The sequence below is a fragment of the Macrobrachium nipponense genome, chromosome 28, assembly GCF_015104395.2.
Source record: "Macrobrachium nipponense isolate FS-2020 chromosome 28, ASM1510439v2, whole genome shotgun sequence".
In the NCBI taxonomy this organism is placed as follows: Eukaryota; Metazoa; Arthropoda; class Malacostraca; order Decapoda; family Palaemonidae; genus Macrobrachium; species Macrobrachium nipponense.
The window spans coordinates 32,046,977-32,064,623 of record NC_087217.1 but is presented as its reverse complement, the minus strand read 5'-3'; the positions used below and the strand labels follow the sequence as shown (position 1 = coordinate 32,064,623).

Here is a 17,647-nt window from a genome sequence, read left to right as displayed (position 1 = left end):
ATGTATATTTGTTCATTTCAAATAGTTACTACCTTTCTTTATTTGGTTCAAATGTGTATTATGTTTATACATACTATCCATTCTTTAATGTTTGCATATTTTTTGGAACTGTATATAGTTTTGAATGTTAAAGTTTCATATCATGCAAGTTAGGTAAAGTATCCGATGGATGGTTTACAGTTGTTTTGCTTAGGAATCAAACAAAATCCTATATGAACATTTACTTTTAGTCAAATTCATTTCTCCATGAGTTTCAAAATGTTTCCAAAATTTTAATTATTTCTAGTCACCTTTCTTATGATGCCCACCCAACAATTATCTTTGCCCCGGAGTTGCCCCCCGACTTTTTGAGGGGTAGAATCGCCACTGGTCATCGGCATAAATTTCCACCGAGCAGGTCCTTAGCCACTTAGAGATACAGTGGACCCCCCGTATTCGCGTTCTCCAGATTCGCGAACTCACACATTCGCAGATTTCTCTCGGGGAAGGTTTCCTTGCATTATTCACGGAAAATTCGCGCATTTGTGGTATTTTTCTATGGTAAATATCCACAAATTCTTGGTTTTTTTTGATGAATTTCATCATAAAATGCACTTTTTGTGATAAAACTATTAAAAAAACCATGTATGAAAATTTTTAGTGGGTTTTTCTTGAGTTTTAACTAACAAAATAGGCTGTTTTTGGCATTTTTATAGGGGTTCCAAACATTCGCGGGTTCTAACTATTCACTGGGGGGTCTGGTACGCATCCCCCGCGAATACGGGGGGACCACTGTATAAGATATTTCCTTGTGGGAGGACAGGTTTTTTGCAGATCGCTCCTTGAGAATGTTTTCTGATATCAGATCTTTGCATTTCATTTATGCAACATTAATTTCGTCATCGAAAGAGACATCACTGACAAATTATATAGCAGACTTGACATCGGAACGGTTCGATTGGTACTGTATAAAATAGAGAGAATTGTTCACGAGTATGGAACTAGTGTGTGGGGCACAGGCATCGGTAGGTGCCAGAGTCACTGGCGCAACGGTTGGAGGTTGGTCGGATTACATTGTTATGGTAAAGAGAGTGCCAAGCACTAGCACATACACTGCACTCTTTTACCCATTTCCCAGGACTAATAGGCCTCGAGAAGCTGTAATTTGAAGGGCACGGATTAGAGCAAAATGTATATTAATATAACTGCAATTACAACTCTCTGGCTTACACGCCAGGTTTTACATGGAGAGACTATTAACACATTGCTTACTTTAAGAGGTATAATCACCAAGGGCAAAAAGCCCTTCCTTTTTGTAGAGAAAGGCGGGAGAGACCTCCAACACATCCGCCCCACACACATATAGGCACGAACTATATATAAGTGAGCTGCAAGGCCTTCTTGTATATGAGCTTTATTCTAGTGGAAGCCTCTCTATTCTCTCATTTCCTGGAGGAAAAATATAGAAGTAAAAGCCTTTCCCAGAATTGTGAGATTGCCTAATATAACTGCTCTGGTAGGCATGAAGAAGTGGCTTTATGTCCAGTTAGAATGGTTTACTTGGACAGACTTGAATCCTTAAAAGGAGAAGTTAGAAATTTAGACTGATTTTAGGAGGCCAAGCACTCCTTGGATTGATTTTAGGAGGCCAAGCACTCCTATATCCAAAAATGCTGTCAGAGCATATAGAGTTGAATCATGAGCTTTTACCATTTTTGAAATTAAAGCCTCGTGGCGTCCTTTCCTTGTCGTAAGCACACATTTTTATTTACTTGAAAACCTTTCATAGAGAAGGTTGTTTACACAGGTCAGTGGGATTGTAACGGTATTGGCCTCACATGTGCTAAGCTTTGAGTCCTATCATTGCAATGGGAATGCTTTCTCCTGTATCAAAAATGAGATTAACCTTGCTATCTTTTATATCATTAGTAGTTAGGAAATCCTGCTGAATTGAGTTTTGGGAGCATTAGGGTACACATTGGTTTATAGGAGTGCCCCTTCATATTTGTAGATAGTAGTTGTCTTTAGGTTTGGACTAGTGGTTGTGGACCTTCAACTCGGGCACAAGGGTCAGAATTGCTCTATGAGATACAGTATGAGATACATACGAAAGTCTCTACTTACGAAAAATCCAGGTTACGAAGTTAAAGATGAAGATTTTTATGCTTTTTGTACGAAAATAATTCAGGTTGCGAAAGGGTGTATGTACTTTAAAGTCCGAGATTTGCCCGGGCCGCCGAGAACAATTTTAAAACTCGCGGGCCGCCAACTCGGTAGACTCGCCACCATCCTCCCGCTCTCCCATTGGTTCCTGATGCTAGTCACTGCCGTAAGATCCTGCTCTCCTATTGGTCAGCATCTCTCCCTTCATGCATCTACGTAAAGGCATTCCTTGACCATTTTGTTTCGGCAACGTTATCGTACTTTCGTTGAATTCGTTTGTTCATGTAGATTTCGTTCGTTAACGTAAATTCGTGTAGTGATTTTGCTTTCGTTGTACTGTAAGTTACTTTGTGTTGTGTGTGAACTTAATTATTGCGTTATTAGCCATGGGTCCTGAGAATGTTGCTGAAGTTCACGGAAAGAAGAGGATTCTTTCTATGGAGACAAAGATGGAGATAATCAAGAAGTGTTAGTGTTTTCTGCCATTTGTTAATGTGTTTCGTAAAGTTTGTTATTGTTTTCTGCCATTTTTTAATTTTTCGTAAAGTTAAGTGTTCATGTTTTCTGCCATTTGTCCTCCTCTGTTGCCACTTTTGGACATCACCTCACTTGAAAGGTAAGGTTTCACATTTTACTACATACGTACGTACATGTACATACAGTATTTCTTGTACCCTGTACACTATTACTCTTTATTTACAGGTACTGTCACGGTTAAGTTAGGTATTGAATGGTCTAAATTGTTGTATTTCATTGTTTATTGGTCAATTTAGCTTTATTATAAAATTTACTGTGGTGTTTTTGTAAGGTTTGGAACGAATTAGGCAATTTACATGTAAAATGTAGTTCTAGATACAAAAAAATCTGTTACGAGGGCCGCTTCGGAACGGATTAATTTCGTAACCTGAAGCACTGCTGTAGTTTCCTTTTTCTGTGTAAGGAACCTCTGGCAAGTCTCCCTATGAGAGCAACAGGGAGGGATGTTTAGAAGCCTTTCCCCTCATTAAAAAGCTTTTATTTTGCTTGGCTGAACATTTGTTTTTCTGGCTGCACTGACCCACCATCCTCATTCAGTGTGGTTGTCAGCTAACTTTAACATTCCAAATAACAAAAATATTTATAAGATTATTTGGATATTTAAATACTGTTAAAAGTGGAAACCCAACCTATTCCCCCACATCTCAGTGGGTGGTCATAAAGAATTCTGACAAGAACATGAACATTCCATTGCCACTTGGTGGGAAACAAGTTATTGCAGAGTTGGTCCTGTAGTAGATTCACATCAACTGTGCATTTGATGTCCAGGCCAGTCCCTTATGAAGCTCCTGATTGGCTGTTGATAAGCCAATCACAGGGCTGGAAACTCTCAGTCTCTCTCGAGAGTTCACATAGGTAGGATGTATGTTCCACCTCTCCTAGGGGATACTTTAAAAGACATATCTCAAGAGAGGTGGAACATACATCCTGCCTTTGTGAACTCTTGAGAGAGAGTGAGAGTTTCCAGCCCTATGATTGGCTTATCTACAGTCAATCAGGAGCATTGTAAGAGACTGGCCTAGATATCAGATGCACGGTTGATGTGAATCTACCATAGCTGGTTAGCCAGACATTTGTTATATTGTGAATACTGCTTGCACCTAATGGCATGAAGATATAAGCCAACTTTTATCAGTATCCAAATGATTAATTTTATCACAAAAATTTACATTGAATGCTGGCATGATCATGAAATATTGGTAAAAAGTAACTATCAAATAGTGGGTGTGGGGCCTTGTACAAGCTACTCACTCAACCGTCAACATTCATATTCTCCTTAAACTATGTCAAACACAGGTTTGGTTAGAGGTTAGATTATATTGAAAAGCTTGGAGTCATGTATGTAGGTGAAATACATTTTATATTTGTTCCTACAAGTATAAAAATCTTTGTCTTGTATATCTGGAGACTTATTCTGTAAGAGGAGTATTACCTTAAGAACATAACCAGTAACTGCCCAAGCTTCCTAGTCATGTACATGAGCATTTGGAAAGGGGACTTATATAACCTTTTGTCCATCTGGCGCACTATTTTCAGGTGGGCAGAGTTTGTCTGTCACAGAAAAGAGGAATGATCGGTTTTTAGGGATGGAAATAATACATACTTCCACCTATAGGTTAAAGGTGACATAGTCAGACCAGCGCAAACATGACTAATGGCTTGTGGGCAGATAGAGAGGGGTAGAGAGAAGAGTTCCATAGGTTAAGAGCAGTTAGGGCCAAATTACACCCAAACAGCTTTGTTTTGATTAGGATTGAACATATTATGGCAGTGAGCATATAATATTGTGTAAGATTATGGTAGAATTCAAATGTAAAGCTTTTGTTTTAATGAGTGCTTTTGTAGGTTAAGCACTTAAACTCTTGTTTTGGCAAATGCGTAAGATTTTATAGAAGTCTTGCCTTCTCGGGGTACTTCTTTGTTTTATTCTCTTCAGTTTACAGTAAATGAGGTCCTTTAATCATCAAATTGGTTTTTTCAAGTAAAGTTATAGACTATGGCCTCTAGGTTTATCTATTAGGCCTGTTATTTGGTTTTGGGTTTGGGGATTAACTATATGTATCCATTTCTTTGCCCAGTGGTAGTCAATATTATTTAATTAATTTAGCCATTTTTAGCAATAGTCTTTCACGAGTTTGATATAGAAATTGTTTGCAAACATAGATGTATAAATGAGTTTTGTAGATTACCAGTATCACCAAGTGTTATAATACATGCAGTTATAATTAAGAACTGTTCCTTGTGGGATACTGACAATGGCTTGGGTTGGTTTAGATAATGCTTGAGCTGATAACTGAATCAGTTTCAAAGGAAATTATGTAACTTGGCTTAAATAGGTCAACAGATTTGTGTTTCTTCTGAGGTTTTGTACATATAAAGTAAGCTAGTACCTTGCTGGAAATGTAGGCAAATTGAAGACAAATTCTAATACAGTTGAACCTCTTAAAACTGGCATTCTATGGTCCGTAAAACTCCTATGGTTCCCTTGATTTTAAATCAGCCACCATTAGTTCACTGCGCTGCCACCAGGGTTGCGCCATGTATTGTTTACAACTTCATTGACAGCAAAAATTATGCCATATATGCAGTTTTTATTAAGATAAATGTTAGTGATGAAAATATGTAAAGTCAAATATGTTTTTGATATTAACCTTGAAGGAATAAATATATATTTTAAAATGTCCACTTGAGAAGGCTCTACCAAATCAAAACTTTTAACCTAAACAGATATTTGGCATGCACTAATTCCTTACTGTGTGTGTGCTTGAGATAAGTGATACAGTTTTGATAGTTTCTTTTATGTAACTGTATTTACCTATTTGATATGCCACCCATGAGATCATATGATGCTAGAGGTGAGAAGCACAAGCATAAATCTTTATTGGTGCTAGAAAATGTTTATTTCATTAGCGAATGGTTTAGTCTTCATTTTCCTCAATAGATGTCGCCAGTGTGCTTTGGTACATTTTGACGGCGACATTCAAATGCTCTGATTGCCAAAATTCATCCATTATTTTTTGCATCCATTTATCCTCTACAATCAAAATAAATGACGAACTCTAATAGTGATAATTATGAAGATACAAAATTTAGGATATGAAAGTCATTGAGAAAGAATTTGAGAAGTTTAGTTTTGTAATTGACTTATGATTAGGCTAACTCGGGAATGTAGGCTAAATGTGTTAAATAAGGTACATTAAAGAGATTTATACAGTATAACATTATAAAATGATGAATTTAAAATATATATGACTAATAAAATGATAAAAAGTGGTGCCAGAATGTAGCCAAGTAGTAGGCTAAGTTGGAAACAAGGCTATTTGTGTGTGGAATTACCTTGCTAGACTATGTTTACCTACTGGCTTAATTTTTTAGGGATGTATTCTATATTGTGGGATTTTCTGTGGTCTGGCAATAGCCTGGTTCCAAGGCTTCCAGATTTAAGAGGTTGGACTGGAATTTGGTTGATTAGCAGTGTTACATTAGGTCTACCTTTTGTAAAGCGATGTTTGTTGGTTGGGAGATCATTCTCAGTTAGATTTTGACATTTCCTTGGTTGTGGTTTGTTCAAAGATCTTGTGAAGTTTAAGGTATAGGTTGGTATGGTTTTGGGAAAGAGCTTTTGGTCTTGTGCTTGAGTGTTGGACAAGTGATAGCGTCTGTGGATATGTTTTCACTATTGTTGTTTACTAGACTTCTCATTATGGTAGATGGTTTTTTTTATTTCTTGTTTGCATTATTTGAATAACATTACAAGGAAATGATTCAGACCATCTGCTGAATTCTGAAAATATTGTTACAGATTTCTTGTGTAAAATCTGTATCAAATCTTTATCTAGTGTTGTGAGATCATTTCTGTTTAGGTTGAAGACTGTAGTTGATTATCTATTTTGTGATTCAACATCCAGGTCAGACTATATGATGGATTATTGCATTAATATGCAATTGGAAATTTGTTCTGGTTGATAATTGAGCTTTTTACTTCAAGGGACAGTGCCACTATTCTCGTTTTGATGCGTCCATAAGGAGAGATTTTTGTATGTAATCTCTACCGCTGTATTCCTAAACCTGGTTTTCATATTCATTTGAGTTTGTATGAGGGGTTAAGGATGGTGTGATCTCTGTTATTGTAATTGTAAGGGCATGGCTGGAATTCAGGGTTATTGATCTTAGACTTTTCAGTTTTCTTTTTGAAACACGACTATCTTGTTCCTTGGGAATATGTAGGTTATCCTACCCAGGGATTTTATATATACCAAAGACTTTGTCAAATGCTTTGTAAAGTTTTGAAGTAATAATTTGCATGACTTAGCATTCAGTTTGTTTTATAGTGTACCATCCCAATTAATCAATGATGAAGAAATTGATGATGAGAAACATTTAAGTTCTTCCACTTTAGACTCGTGTAGGTTAAATGTTGACAAAGACAGGATTACTGTATTCCAGGTGGTGTTGAGAATGTTTAGTTGAGCTGTTAGATATTGATCAGATAGTGATTGCTGCTGTGAGATGTAGCTACGCAGGTTATGATTTTTTTTTTAACAGATCAAAGGTATTTCTTTACCTGATTGTTTAAGGCTATTCCAAATTTTTTCTCTCATGGGTGTCATGTACAGGCAGTCCTTGGTTACCGGCAATCCGGTTGCCATGATGACCCAATTTTTTGGTTACTGTGCCAATAACAGAGTATTGGTGCTGATACATACCTAACAGATGTGCCATCAACTGGTTATCGGTACCATAAGCGTTGAAAATTGCTGATTTTTGGTTATCTGCAATTTTCGCTTATCATCAAGTAGTTGGAACAGAACCCCGACCAATAACTGGCAGCGGCTGTACTAAGATCAAGCCGTTTAAGGTGCATCAGCTAGTTATGAACACCTTCCCCTCTCCATGATGTGTATGGGAAGTTAAAGCTCCCTTGTACCAATTGAGTGGGTCGGGATCCCAGGGAATTCATGAATGATGCCATATTTTCTGTGATTATTTTCTTATAAAGACCCCTCCAATTCCAGGCAATAGTGTAGTTGGGAGGGATTGTGCTAGTAAGAGTTTTATGAGATGGAAAATGACACCCTCAATTTGACAGGCTAGGGTTTGAAAACCATTTTTTTTTTTTTTTTTTTTTTTTTTACCTTAGCCTTTGCTTATTGTGACTTTTTTTCATGAATTACTGTTTTGAATGATTACATAATACAATTTGTATTGCATAGGTATGTCATTAACTTTGTTGTTTGAATGTTTGCAACTAATCTGTTAATTTTCAACATTATCCAGTGATGGATTAGGTACAGGCAGTCCCCAGTTATTGGCGGTGGGGTTCCGTTCTCGAGGCAGTAAGTTTATGTTAATGGCACTAATAACTGGTTATTGGCGCCTCCGTTAGGATGTTACGGCACCATAAACACTATTATCACCACCTTATGGCGTTAATAACAGAGTCCACTGATAACTGGGTTGCCCACTGGAAATATACTCAGAATTTGTTCCTGGTTTTAGTTTTTATTTGTTATATTGTCTGAGCTGTAATTATAATTTGACAAAATAAGATAAAAACAGTTATTAGAAAGAACACTTATAACTTGGTAAAATTAGCATATTTTTACAACTGTCTTAGGGAAAAGATGCCTGCAAAGGGTGGGAAGTATTCACTTTCAACTTCCTGTGGTAGGTACAAAAGTTTTTTAGAATTTTTTTTTCTCATACCATGAGCATATACATCATCTTCCTCTTTTTAAATTGGCCATCCTTAAATTTAGCCCAGTCATGGGTGTATGCATTAGCGTATATAACCCTAACTGTGAGGGTCAAGTTAGCGATAGAGCACAATGTGAAAGAACTCGGCAAAGAAAAAAATTAAAAATAAAAACTTACCAATTAAGCGATAGCATAAGTAGGTTGTAAGGTAATTTTAGCTATGCAGCATTGTGTAGCGATTATGTTAGCAGTAGCCTGCAGTGAAAAAAAAAACCTTCCCTGCCAATCTCCTGCCTCACACCTCTGCTCTCGTTTTCCTGTGATTTTCAAGTAAAATATACACTCAATAAAACCAGTGTTTCTTTACATTCACTTTTATGTATTTTTTGTATACATTATTTTTAAAGTAAATTTTTAAAATTTATAGTCGTGTAACAACAAAAATTGGTGTGCTTTTATCAGGTCTGAAGTGAATTGATAGTATTTCCACTCATGGGGAAATTAGGTTTGATTTACAAGCAAATTTAGTTATGAGCTCTGTCAAGGAATGAATTAAACTGTATGTCAAGGTACCACTGTATTGATTATGTAACCTATCAAATTTTGTGCAGCAAACAAGAAAAAAAATGGGGTTTACTCTGTTCTTGTGTATAGCATGATGTACTATTTTAGTGTTTGGGGCAAATGAAGTAATACATATAGGCAGTCCTACTAATCATGGACATTGGTTAACGACATTTTGAGTTTATAATGCTTTGCTAACAATGTGGTTAACCAGATTTTTGGCATTGGTAAGTTGTTTTCGGCTCCAGTAAGTGGTTTTTTAGCATCAGTAGGTGGTTTATCAGTGTTGATAGTCGATTTATCAGTGTCTGTAGGGAGTTTGTTGGTGTTGGTAGGCATTTATTAGCATTGATATTTGGTTTATTGGTGTTAGTAATAACTTTATAGCACAGATAAGCATTTATTGCCCCTTACAGTGTCATAAACACCATTTATTGCCATAGCTACTTTGATATTTTGGTTAACGATTTTCTGTTATTGGCGCTCAGCCTGGAATGGAACCTCTGTCTGTAACCGGGGACTGCCTGTACATTGTGTAGCCTACCGTATTGCATTTTGCACATGAAAGAAAAGAAGTATAGAGTTTATTTTGTTACAGATATGGGAGAATAAAGTAGATACAATTGCTTTGAGTATCTAATTTTCAGTTTAAGGTGTGATAGTTGTTGTTCGTATGCTTTAGTGCTTACGGTTATGCAGTATTGGCCTATTAAGGGGAGGAAGGGTATGGACTTGCCCTTGGACATCCATAGATTATTTTACTTGCCCGTATCTGGATTTTGCCCTTATCCAACAGGCCCTTGGCTTTGTTAATCCGGATAATTGCGAGGTTACTGTAGGTGTATTTCACATCATTTTTGTAAACTGGATTGGTTTTCTTCTGCTTGCCTCATTTGCAGAATGAGTACTTAATGAACTAAGTTATTGACATGAAATGCTGACCAAGTAATACACAGTACTGAAATGGTAATTATTTATTTGTTTTAAATAGCTTAATTTTGCTTTTCAGTTAATGGGTTGAGATGTATTACACATGGGACCACTTTTTAAGTTTTCATGTAATTGCAGTATAATTCATAAATGGTATGTTTATGCTTTTGAGGCTGATATTGAAATTTGTTCATGAAACTTACCTGACAGATATATATATAGCTGTATTTTCTGAAGTCCGACAGAATTTCAAAACTCGTGGCACACGCAGTGGGCGGCCAGGTGGTAGTACTCATTCCCGCCGTTGGGAGGCGGATATCAGGAACCATTCCCATTTTCTATTCATATTTTTTCTGTCGCCGGTGCTGTAAACAACTGTTTGCAGTACCTCCGCCTAGGATTTTTGGATTTACTCGTATTTAAGTATCTGGATTGTCTTTTGGTTATTGATTCTGGATTGTTGGATTGGCATACGCAATAGTGGACTGTTTTTTTTATTTTGGATTGGCTTTTCTGTAAATGTGATGTCTGGATCAAGTGCAGTGAGTTTCAGAGTGTGTGTGAAGAGTGATTGTAAGGTGAGGCTACCTAAATCATCGGTAGATCCCCACACAGTATGTATGGGGTGTAGGGGGCATGTATGTTTGTTGGATGATCGGTGCAATGAATGTGAAGGATTGACCGATGATGGATGGAAGGTGTATGATTCCTATCGGCGTAAATTGGAACGCGATAGGATCAGGTGGTCTTCCTCCAGTAGCGGTTCTACTAAAGGTAAGGGAACTAGCATGTCACCTGCTTTAACACCTGTAGAATTTGTATCTCCTAAACCTGTGATGTTGCCTTCAGGCCCTGATTCTGTGTCTGGAGAAGGTAATGCCCTTTCTCTGATTTTGGAGTCGTTGCGTACTCTTGAATCAAAAGTGTTGGCCTTAGAAACTGGCTCTGTGAAAGTGTGTGATCGTGCCCCTAGTGTTGTGGAGGGGGCGTCAGATTGGCCCCATCATGCCTCTAGGCCTAGACCACTATCGGACTCCCAGGACTCAGGGAGTGGATATGTCGAAAGCCGCAAGAGGGTTATGGGGGCTCCCCACCGATCTGGCGTCCCTTCGGCAGGCCATGTTGCAAGTTCCCAGGCTGCCAAGGAGCGCGCACGGGTGCGTATCCTTTAGGACTGTTTTTCGTCCTCCGAGGCGTCCTCCCCGCGCAAGGGGTGGAGCGCTCGGAGAGACTCGCGTCCTCTGAAAAGGACTTTTCGTAGTGAGGACGCTTCACGTCCTATCTCTCCAGTTTCGTTGCGCTCTTCTCCGGATGCGTATGACGCCTTTCCGCTTCAGAAGAGAGGTAGGATGTCATCCGGTGATGACGCTGAGATGCGCTACAGTCGCGCTTTGGAGAAGCAGGTAGCTGTACCTGTGAGAAGGAAGGAGGCGTCCCCTCGCCCCTCGTCTTCTCGCAGGCTCAGTCCTGCTCCTTCTGTTGGTTCTTTGCCTACGAAGAACATCCTTTTGTCCCTTCAGGACCAGTTATCTTCTCTGATGGCTCAGAGGACTCGCCCAGCAGCAGTCGAGTCTAAGCGGAGGAAGGACGTCAGGCTGCCTGTCAAGAGGACGAAGCAATCTCCTTCTCCCTCTCCGCGTTTGTCTCTTTCTCCAAATGCGTCTCCGTCGGTTAATCGCCGATCTCGTTCTCCTGGTAGGAGAGCTGGCTGTCAGGGCGCTTTCGTACCCTCTTGACGTCATGGGCAGGCTGCTCGACGAGACGCTCGAGAGGACGCTCAAGACGCTTTTGAGGATGCTCAGCAGGACGCTTGCCAGGACGCTTCGGAGGACGCCGAGCAGGAAGAGGATGTGCAGCAGGACGCTCGTGTCTCCTTATAAGGAGTTCGTTAACGTTCGGAAAGACGCGTTATCTTCGAATTCTGTTTGCTCGTGTAAGAAGCGTAAGGACGCTTCTGTTGGAAGTAAGGCAGTCTCGGTCGTCTCTAAGGACGCTCATCGCCGTCAAGACGCTCTGCCTCCTTCGAGCAGTAGGGATCGTCGTAAGGATGTTAGCTTAGATGAGGCTTCTGCTTCTAAGCAGTGGGGCGGGGGTCTTTGATCAAGGCCAGACCCGCTGGACGTACGCCCTCTCCGAAGGGGCGGCCTCCTATTCCTCTTAGGGAAGAAGGAGAGTTGAGTAGTCCGGCGGACTCGATTGAAGAGGAACCTTCCTCTGTTTCATCCGTCTCGGACTACAAGGTTCTTGTGTGGCTGTTGCGTTCGTCTTTCGGGGACAAGTTTCAGCCTGCAGCTCCCAAGTCTCCTCCCTCGCAGTTTTCGTCTTCCAAGTTGTGTAAGACCCCGGATTTCGTGGAAATGAAGACTTCTCTGTCCACCAAGAGGGCCTTCAAGAAACTCCAAGACTGGATGGATCGAAGGAAGGATCAGGGCAAGTCAGCTTTCGCCCTTCCTCCCTCTAGACTCAGTGGTAAAGGGGGCGTTTGGTACGAGACCAAGGGAGACTTGGGTGTGAAGATCCCTTCGTCAGCTCAAGGGGACTTCTCTAGTTTAGTAGATTCCCAGAGGAGGTCCCTTTTATCTACAGCCAAGGTGTTTTGGAGTCCTACGGAAACCGATCATCACTTAAAAGGACTGCTACGGACTCTCGAAGTCTTCAACTTTTTGGACTGGTGCTTGGGAGTTCTAGATCTGCAATCTAGAAGCCCGGACTCGCTCAGTTTGGGGGAGCTGTCCAGTGTGCTATCGTGCATGGACAAGGCCGTCAGGGATGGTTCGGAAGAGCTAGTTTCTCACTTCGGAACGGCATTCCTTAAGAAGAGAGCTCTGCTGTGTAACTTCACAGCTAGATCAGTTACACCCGCTCAGAAAGCGGAACTGCTCTTTTCACCTCTTACGAACCATCTCTTCCCCCAGACTTTGGTCAAGGACCTGGCAAGTAGCTTGCAGGAAAAAGCTACACAGGACCTCTTAGCTCAGTCCTCGAGACGTCCAGCAGTTCCTTCCACGTCCTCATTTGTATGACCTCCTAAGAAGGTTAAACCCTTTCGTGGGGCTCCTCCCTTGAGAGCAGCTCCTCGAGGGAGAGGGCTTTCAAGAGGAAAGAGCTTCCTTCAAGCCCAAGACATCGAAATGAAGATTATGTCCTTCAGACACCAGTCGGAGCCAGACTGAAGTTTTTTGCGGGAGCATGGAGAGAGAGATACGGACCCTTGGTCCCTCAAGATCGTGGAGCAGGGTTACAAGATCCCCTTTTTGGATCCTCCTCCTCTATCCACGACTCCCAGAGACCTTTCTCCGTCATATCAGGGAGAGAAAAAACGGATTCTGTTCGATCTATTAGATCAAATGATCGAAAAAAGAGCGGTGGAGCAGGTCGTGGACCTGGGGTCACCAGGATTTTACAACAGGATTTTCCTGGTACCGAAGCAGTCATCGGGTTGGCGTCCAGTCCTAGACGTAAGCAGGCTCAATCTTTTTGTAGAAAAGATCAAATTCAAAATGGAGACGCCTCAGTCTGTTCTAGGAGCCTTGAGACCGGGCGACTGGATGGTGTCCTTAGACCTGCAGGACGCGTATTTTCACGTTCCAATCCACCCTCTTTCAAGAAAATACCTAAGATTTGTTTTAGGCAACAAAGTCTGGCACGGCTCTGATGGTTTTTACCGTCATCATGAAGAATTCTGCGAGGTGGTTACACTCTTCAGGGATAAGAGTTTCCCTATACCTCGACGATTGGCTTGTCAGAGCGTCGTCGAAGGAGAAATGTCTGAAGGACCTTCAGTTAACATTAGCCTTAGCGAAGTCCCTGGGACTTCTTGTCAACCTCGAAAAGTCACATCTGACACCGACACAGTCCATCATGTATCTGGGGATTCAGATGGATTCAGTGGCTTTTCGGGCGTTTCCGTCCGAGGAACGTCAGCAGCTAGGCTTAGAGAAAATCTCAGCCTTCTTGGGGAAAGAGACTTGCTTGGCGAGGGAATGGATGAGTCTGCTGGGCAACATTTCCTCCCTGGAAAGGTTTGTTTCCTTGGGAAGACTGCACCTCAGGCCTCTCCAGTTTTTCCTTGCGGATGAATGGAAGGCCAAGGACAATCTCAATGCGATCTTGAAGATCTCAGAGTCGGTGAAAAGCCATTTAAGATGGTGGCTCGATCCTCAGAAGTTACAAGAGGGCTTATCCCTAAATCTTCTGAGCCCCGACCTAGTGTTGTTTTCAGACGCTTCCATTTCGGGCTGGGGAGCAACACTAGGAGGGGAAGAAGTGTCAGGCTCCTGGAGAGGGGAACAGGCAGTCTGGCACATCAATGTCAAAGAACTGGCAGCGATCTTCCTGTCGCTGCAGTTCTTCGAAGAGAAATTGACAAACAAAGTTATCCAAGTCAATTCGGACAACACCACAGCCCTCGCATATTTGAAGAATCTGGGAGGAACACACTCCCGGACTCTGTTTCACCTGGCAAAGGAGATTCTGCTGTGGGCAAGGGTGAGAAAGATCACGATCCTGACGAGATTCATCGCAGGAGTGCAGAACGTCAGGGCAGACCTTCTCAGTCGACGGGACCAAATCCTGCCGACAGAATGGATCCTGCATCAAGACGTGTGTCAGGAGCTTTGGAAGTTGTGGGGACGTCCTCTGGTCGACCTATTCGCGACGTCGAGGACGAAGAGGCTTCCTCTGTATTGCTCCCTGGTCCTAGATCCAGGAGCAGTAGCTGTGGATGCATTGCTCTGGAGTTGGACGGGCCTAGACCTTTATGCCTTCCCACCATTCAAGATCATGGGGGAAGTCATGAGGAAGTTTGCGGCTTCAGAAGGGACAAGGTTGACCCTGATCGCCCCGATGTGGCCGGCGAGAGAATGGTTCACAGAGGTCATGTCATTCCTTGTAGACTTCCCAAGGACGTTGCCCTGGAGGAAAGATCTACTCAAACATCCTCACTTCAAAAGGTATCGCCAAAACCTCTCCGCTCTGGGTCTGACTGCGTTCAGACTATCAAAAAGTTGGCCAGAGCGAGAGGTTTTTCGAAAACAGCTGCGAAAGCAATTGCAAATGCAAGAAGAGCCTCTACAAGAGCTGTTTACCAATCAAAGTGGGCTTCCTTCAGGGCATGGTGTAGAAAGGAGGGAGTTTCCTCTTCCACGACCTCTGTGAGCCAGATAGCCGATTTTCTGCTTTTCCTTAGAAACGTGCAGAAATTAGCAGTCCCGACCATCAAGGGATACAAGAGCATGTTGTCAGCAGTTTTTAGGCACAGAGGCCTGGACCTCTCTGACAACAGGGATCTTCACGACCTCGAGATCGTTCGAGACCACGAAGATTCCTCAGGCGATGCCGCCTTCATGGAACCTTGACGTGGTTCTTAGACTATTGATGTCAAGTCGTTTGAACCTCTTCACTCAGCGTCTCTTCGGAACTTGACAAAGAAAGCTCTTTTCCTAACTTCTCTGGCGACGGCGAAGAGAGTTAGCGAAATCCAAGCTTTTAGTAGCCAAGTGGGCTTCAAAGGAGACAACGCTGTCTGCTCTTTAAGTCCAACTTTCTTGGCTAAAAACGAGAACCCGTCTAACCCTTGGCCAAAGAGCTTCGAGATTAAGGGTATGTCGAGTCTGGTGGGCCAAGAACCAGAGAGAGTCCTGTGCCCTGTCAGGGCTCTCAAGTTCTATGTTCATAGAACGAAGGAGGTACGAGGTCCCTTAGGTAATCTCTGGTGCTCTGTGAAGAGACCGGAATTACCTTTGTCAAAAAATGCTGTGGCTTTCTTTCTGAGGGACGTCATTAAAGAGGCTCATTCATCTTGCCTGAAGACTGATTTGAGCCTCTTGCGAGTGAAAGCTCACGAGGTCAGAGCTGTCACTACCTCTCTTGCCTTCCAAAAGAATATGTCAATCAAGGACATTCTTGATGGCACCTTTTGGAGGAGCAATTCTGTATTCGCCTCACATTACTTAAGAGATGTGAGAACGATTTACGAGGACTGTAGTTCTCTTGGACCATACGTTTCTGCAAACACAGTCTTGGGGGCTGGAGGTAGCTCTTTCCCTATCCCTTAGTTAGGAGTTAGGCTAGTTTTAATATGTTTTGTGTTTTTGGTTGTTGGTGAGATCTTGTGTGAAGATCTCCCATCCATTAGATTAACTTTCAGGGGGTTTTTGGTCTAATTGGTCAGGTGGTGGTCAGTTGCTTCATAGCCCTCTTATGTATGGTTCGATGGTCTTGTCACGTTGAGGTCACGCCCCCGTTGACAGAGCATCCAGAGCGCACCAGCACTACAGGTCTCCACCTGGCTGGCAACTCTGATTCAGCAGAAGCAGGCTTAAATGACAGTAATCTCAGAGTCTACTTTGCTAACAGGTGAGCAACCAAGATGTACATCATCTACTTAATTTAGTTTCCTACAAATCCTATTCTGTCTCTTCCCACCATCCGAAGGTGGGATTCAGCTATATATATATCTGTCAGGTAAGTTGCATGTACAAAATGTTATTGTTATAATACAATTAAGTTTGTTCATACTTACCTGGCAGATATATATATAGCTGTATTTTCTGAAGTCCGACAGAAATTCAAAACTCGCGGCACACACAGTGGGCGGCCAGGTGGTAGTACCCATTCCTGCCGCTGGGAGGTGGATATCAGGAACCATTCCCATTTTCTATTCATATTTTATCAATGCCATTGTCTCCTGAGGGGAGGAGGGTGGGCACTTTAATTATATATATCTGCCAGGTAAGTATGAACAAACTTAATTGTATTATAACAATAACATATTTAGCGGTTAAAAATATTTCAAAATAATTTTTTTTTCAGGTGCATCAACAGTCGACCAAAGCTGGTGGTAGTGGTGGAGGTCCTCGTGCCAAGAAAAGTACGGCTGCTGGAGGAGGAGCCCAGTTTGTTGGTCTTGAACTCTACAAACGTCTTAGAGATTTCCTAAAGACATACCTTCTAGCACTTATGAAAGTATGTAAAAGAGTTTTATTTTTATTTTGCTGATGCCATCAGAGTTATTTCTGATTAGTTTCTTCATTTGACTCAAGTTTTATTTTACAGTGTGTCTTTTGACCAGAATGAGCAAGTTGCTGAATTAATTGTGCTAGTTAAAAGGGCAAATCAGCATTTAGCATAAATATTGGTTCTCATGAATATGGAGTTATTTTTTATTTATACTGGATTATTGGGGAAAGATTAAGAATGACTTTGTTGCCTAATGTAATACCAAAATGTGCAATACAAGAATGTATTTTCTGAATATTTGTTCTTAGGAGGGAAATGTCCTTGACAAATTATCATTGATCATATACAAGATGTAGAAAGTACTCAGGTTTACTAGTTGATGGATGCCTCCTTTGAAAGTATTGCTTAAGTTGAAGGATTTATCCAATGTTATATGTCTGTATAACATTATAGAATACTATAAAAAAAACTAGCCTTTTTAGTTGTTTGTAAAGTGGGTACGTGGTCCCGTGTTAAATGGTACTGTATTTATTCTGCTATGTATGATTATTGTAGGTTTTATGTGCTTCAACTGTAAGTTTAGTTGTCTAGATGTTTAGTAAAGCTAAGCTTTTCATGAGAGCAGTATTTAAATTTGTAATAAAATTAAGATTTTCATGAAAGCAGTATCTTGATTTTTCATAAAAGCTTGCAATGGCATTAGTGTTCTACTGCAGCTTTTATGATGGGTCCCGTTTTTTTTATTTTTTTATTTTTACAGTATACTACTACCTAGTATTTTTAGGAAAGAAATTTTTTGTCAAATGAATTTGTTTCT

The 17,647-nt window shown here is 41.1% G+C and overlaps 1 protein-coding gene across 5 annotated transcripts in view; it reads left to right on the top strand.

Annotated features, from left to right (window-relative positions):
• The window catches only part of LOC135201650 (cullin-1-like), a 238,130-nt gene that overhangs the window by 86,658 nt on the left and 133,825 nt on the right, over nt 1–17,647 (top strand). For all 5 annotated transcript variants that reach the window (XM_064230750.1, XM_064230751.1, XM_064230748.1 and 2 more), the window contains exon 4: nt 16,684–16,836. In XM_064230750.1, the coding sequence (XP_064086820.1) occupies nt 16,684–16,836 (153 nt within the window). The remainder of the gene's footprint in view (nt 1–16,683; nt 16,837–17,647) is intronic.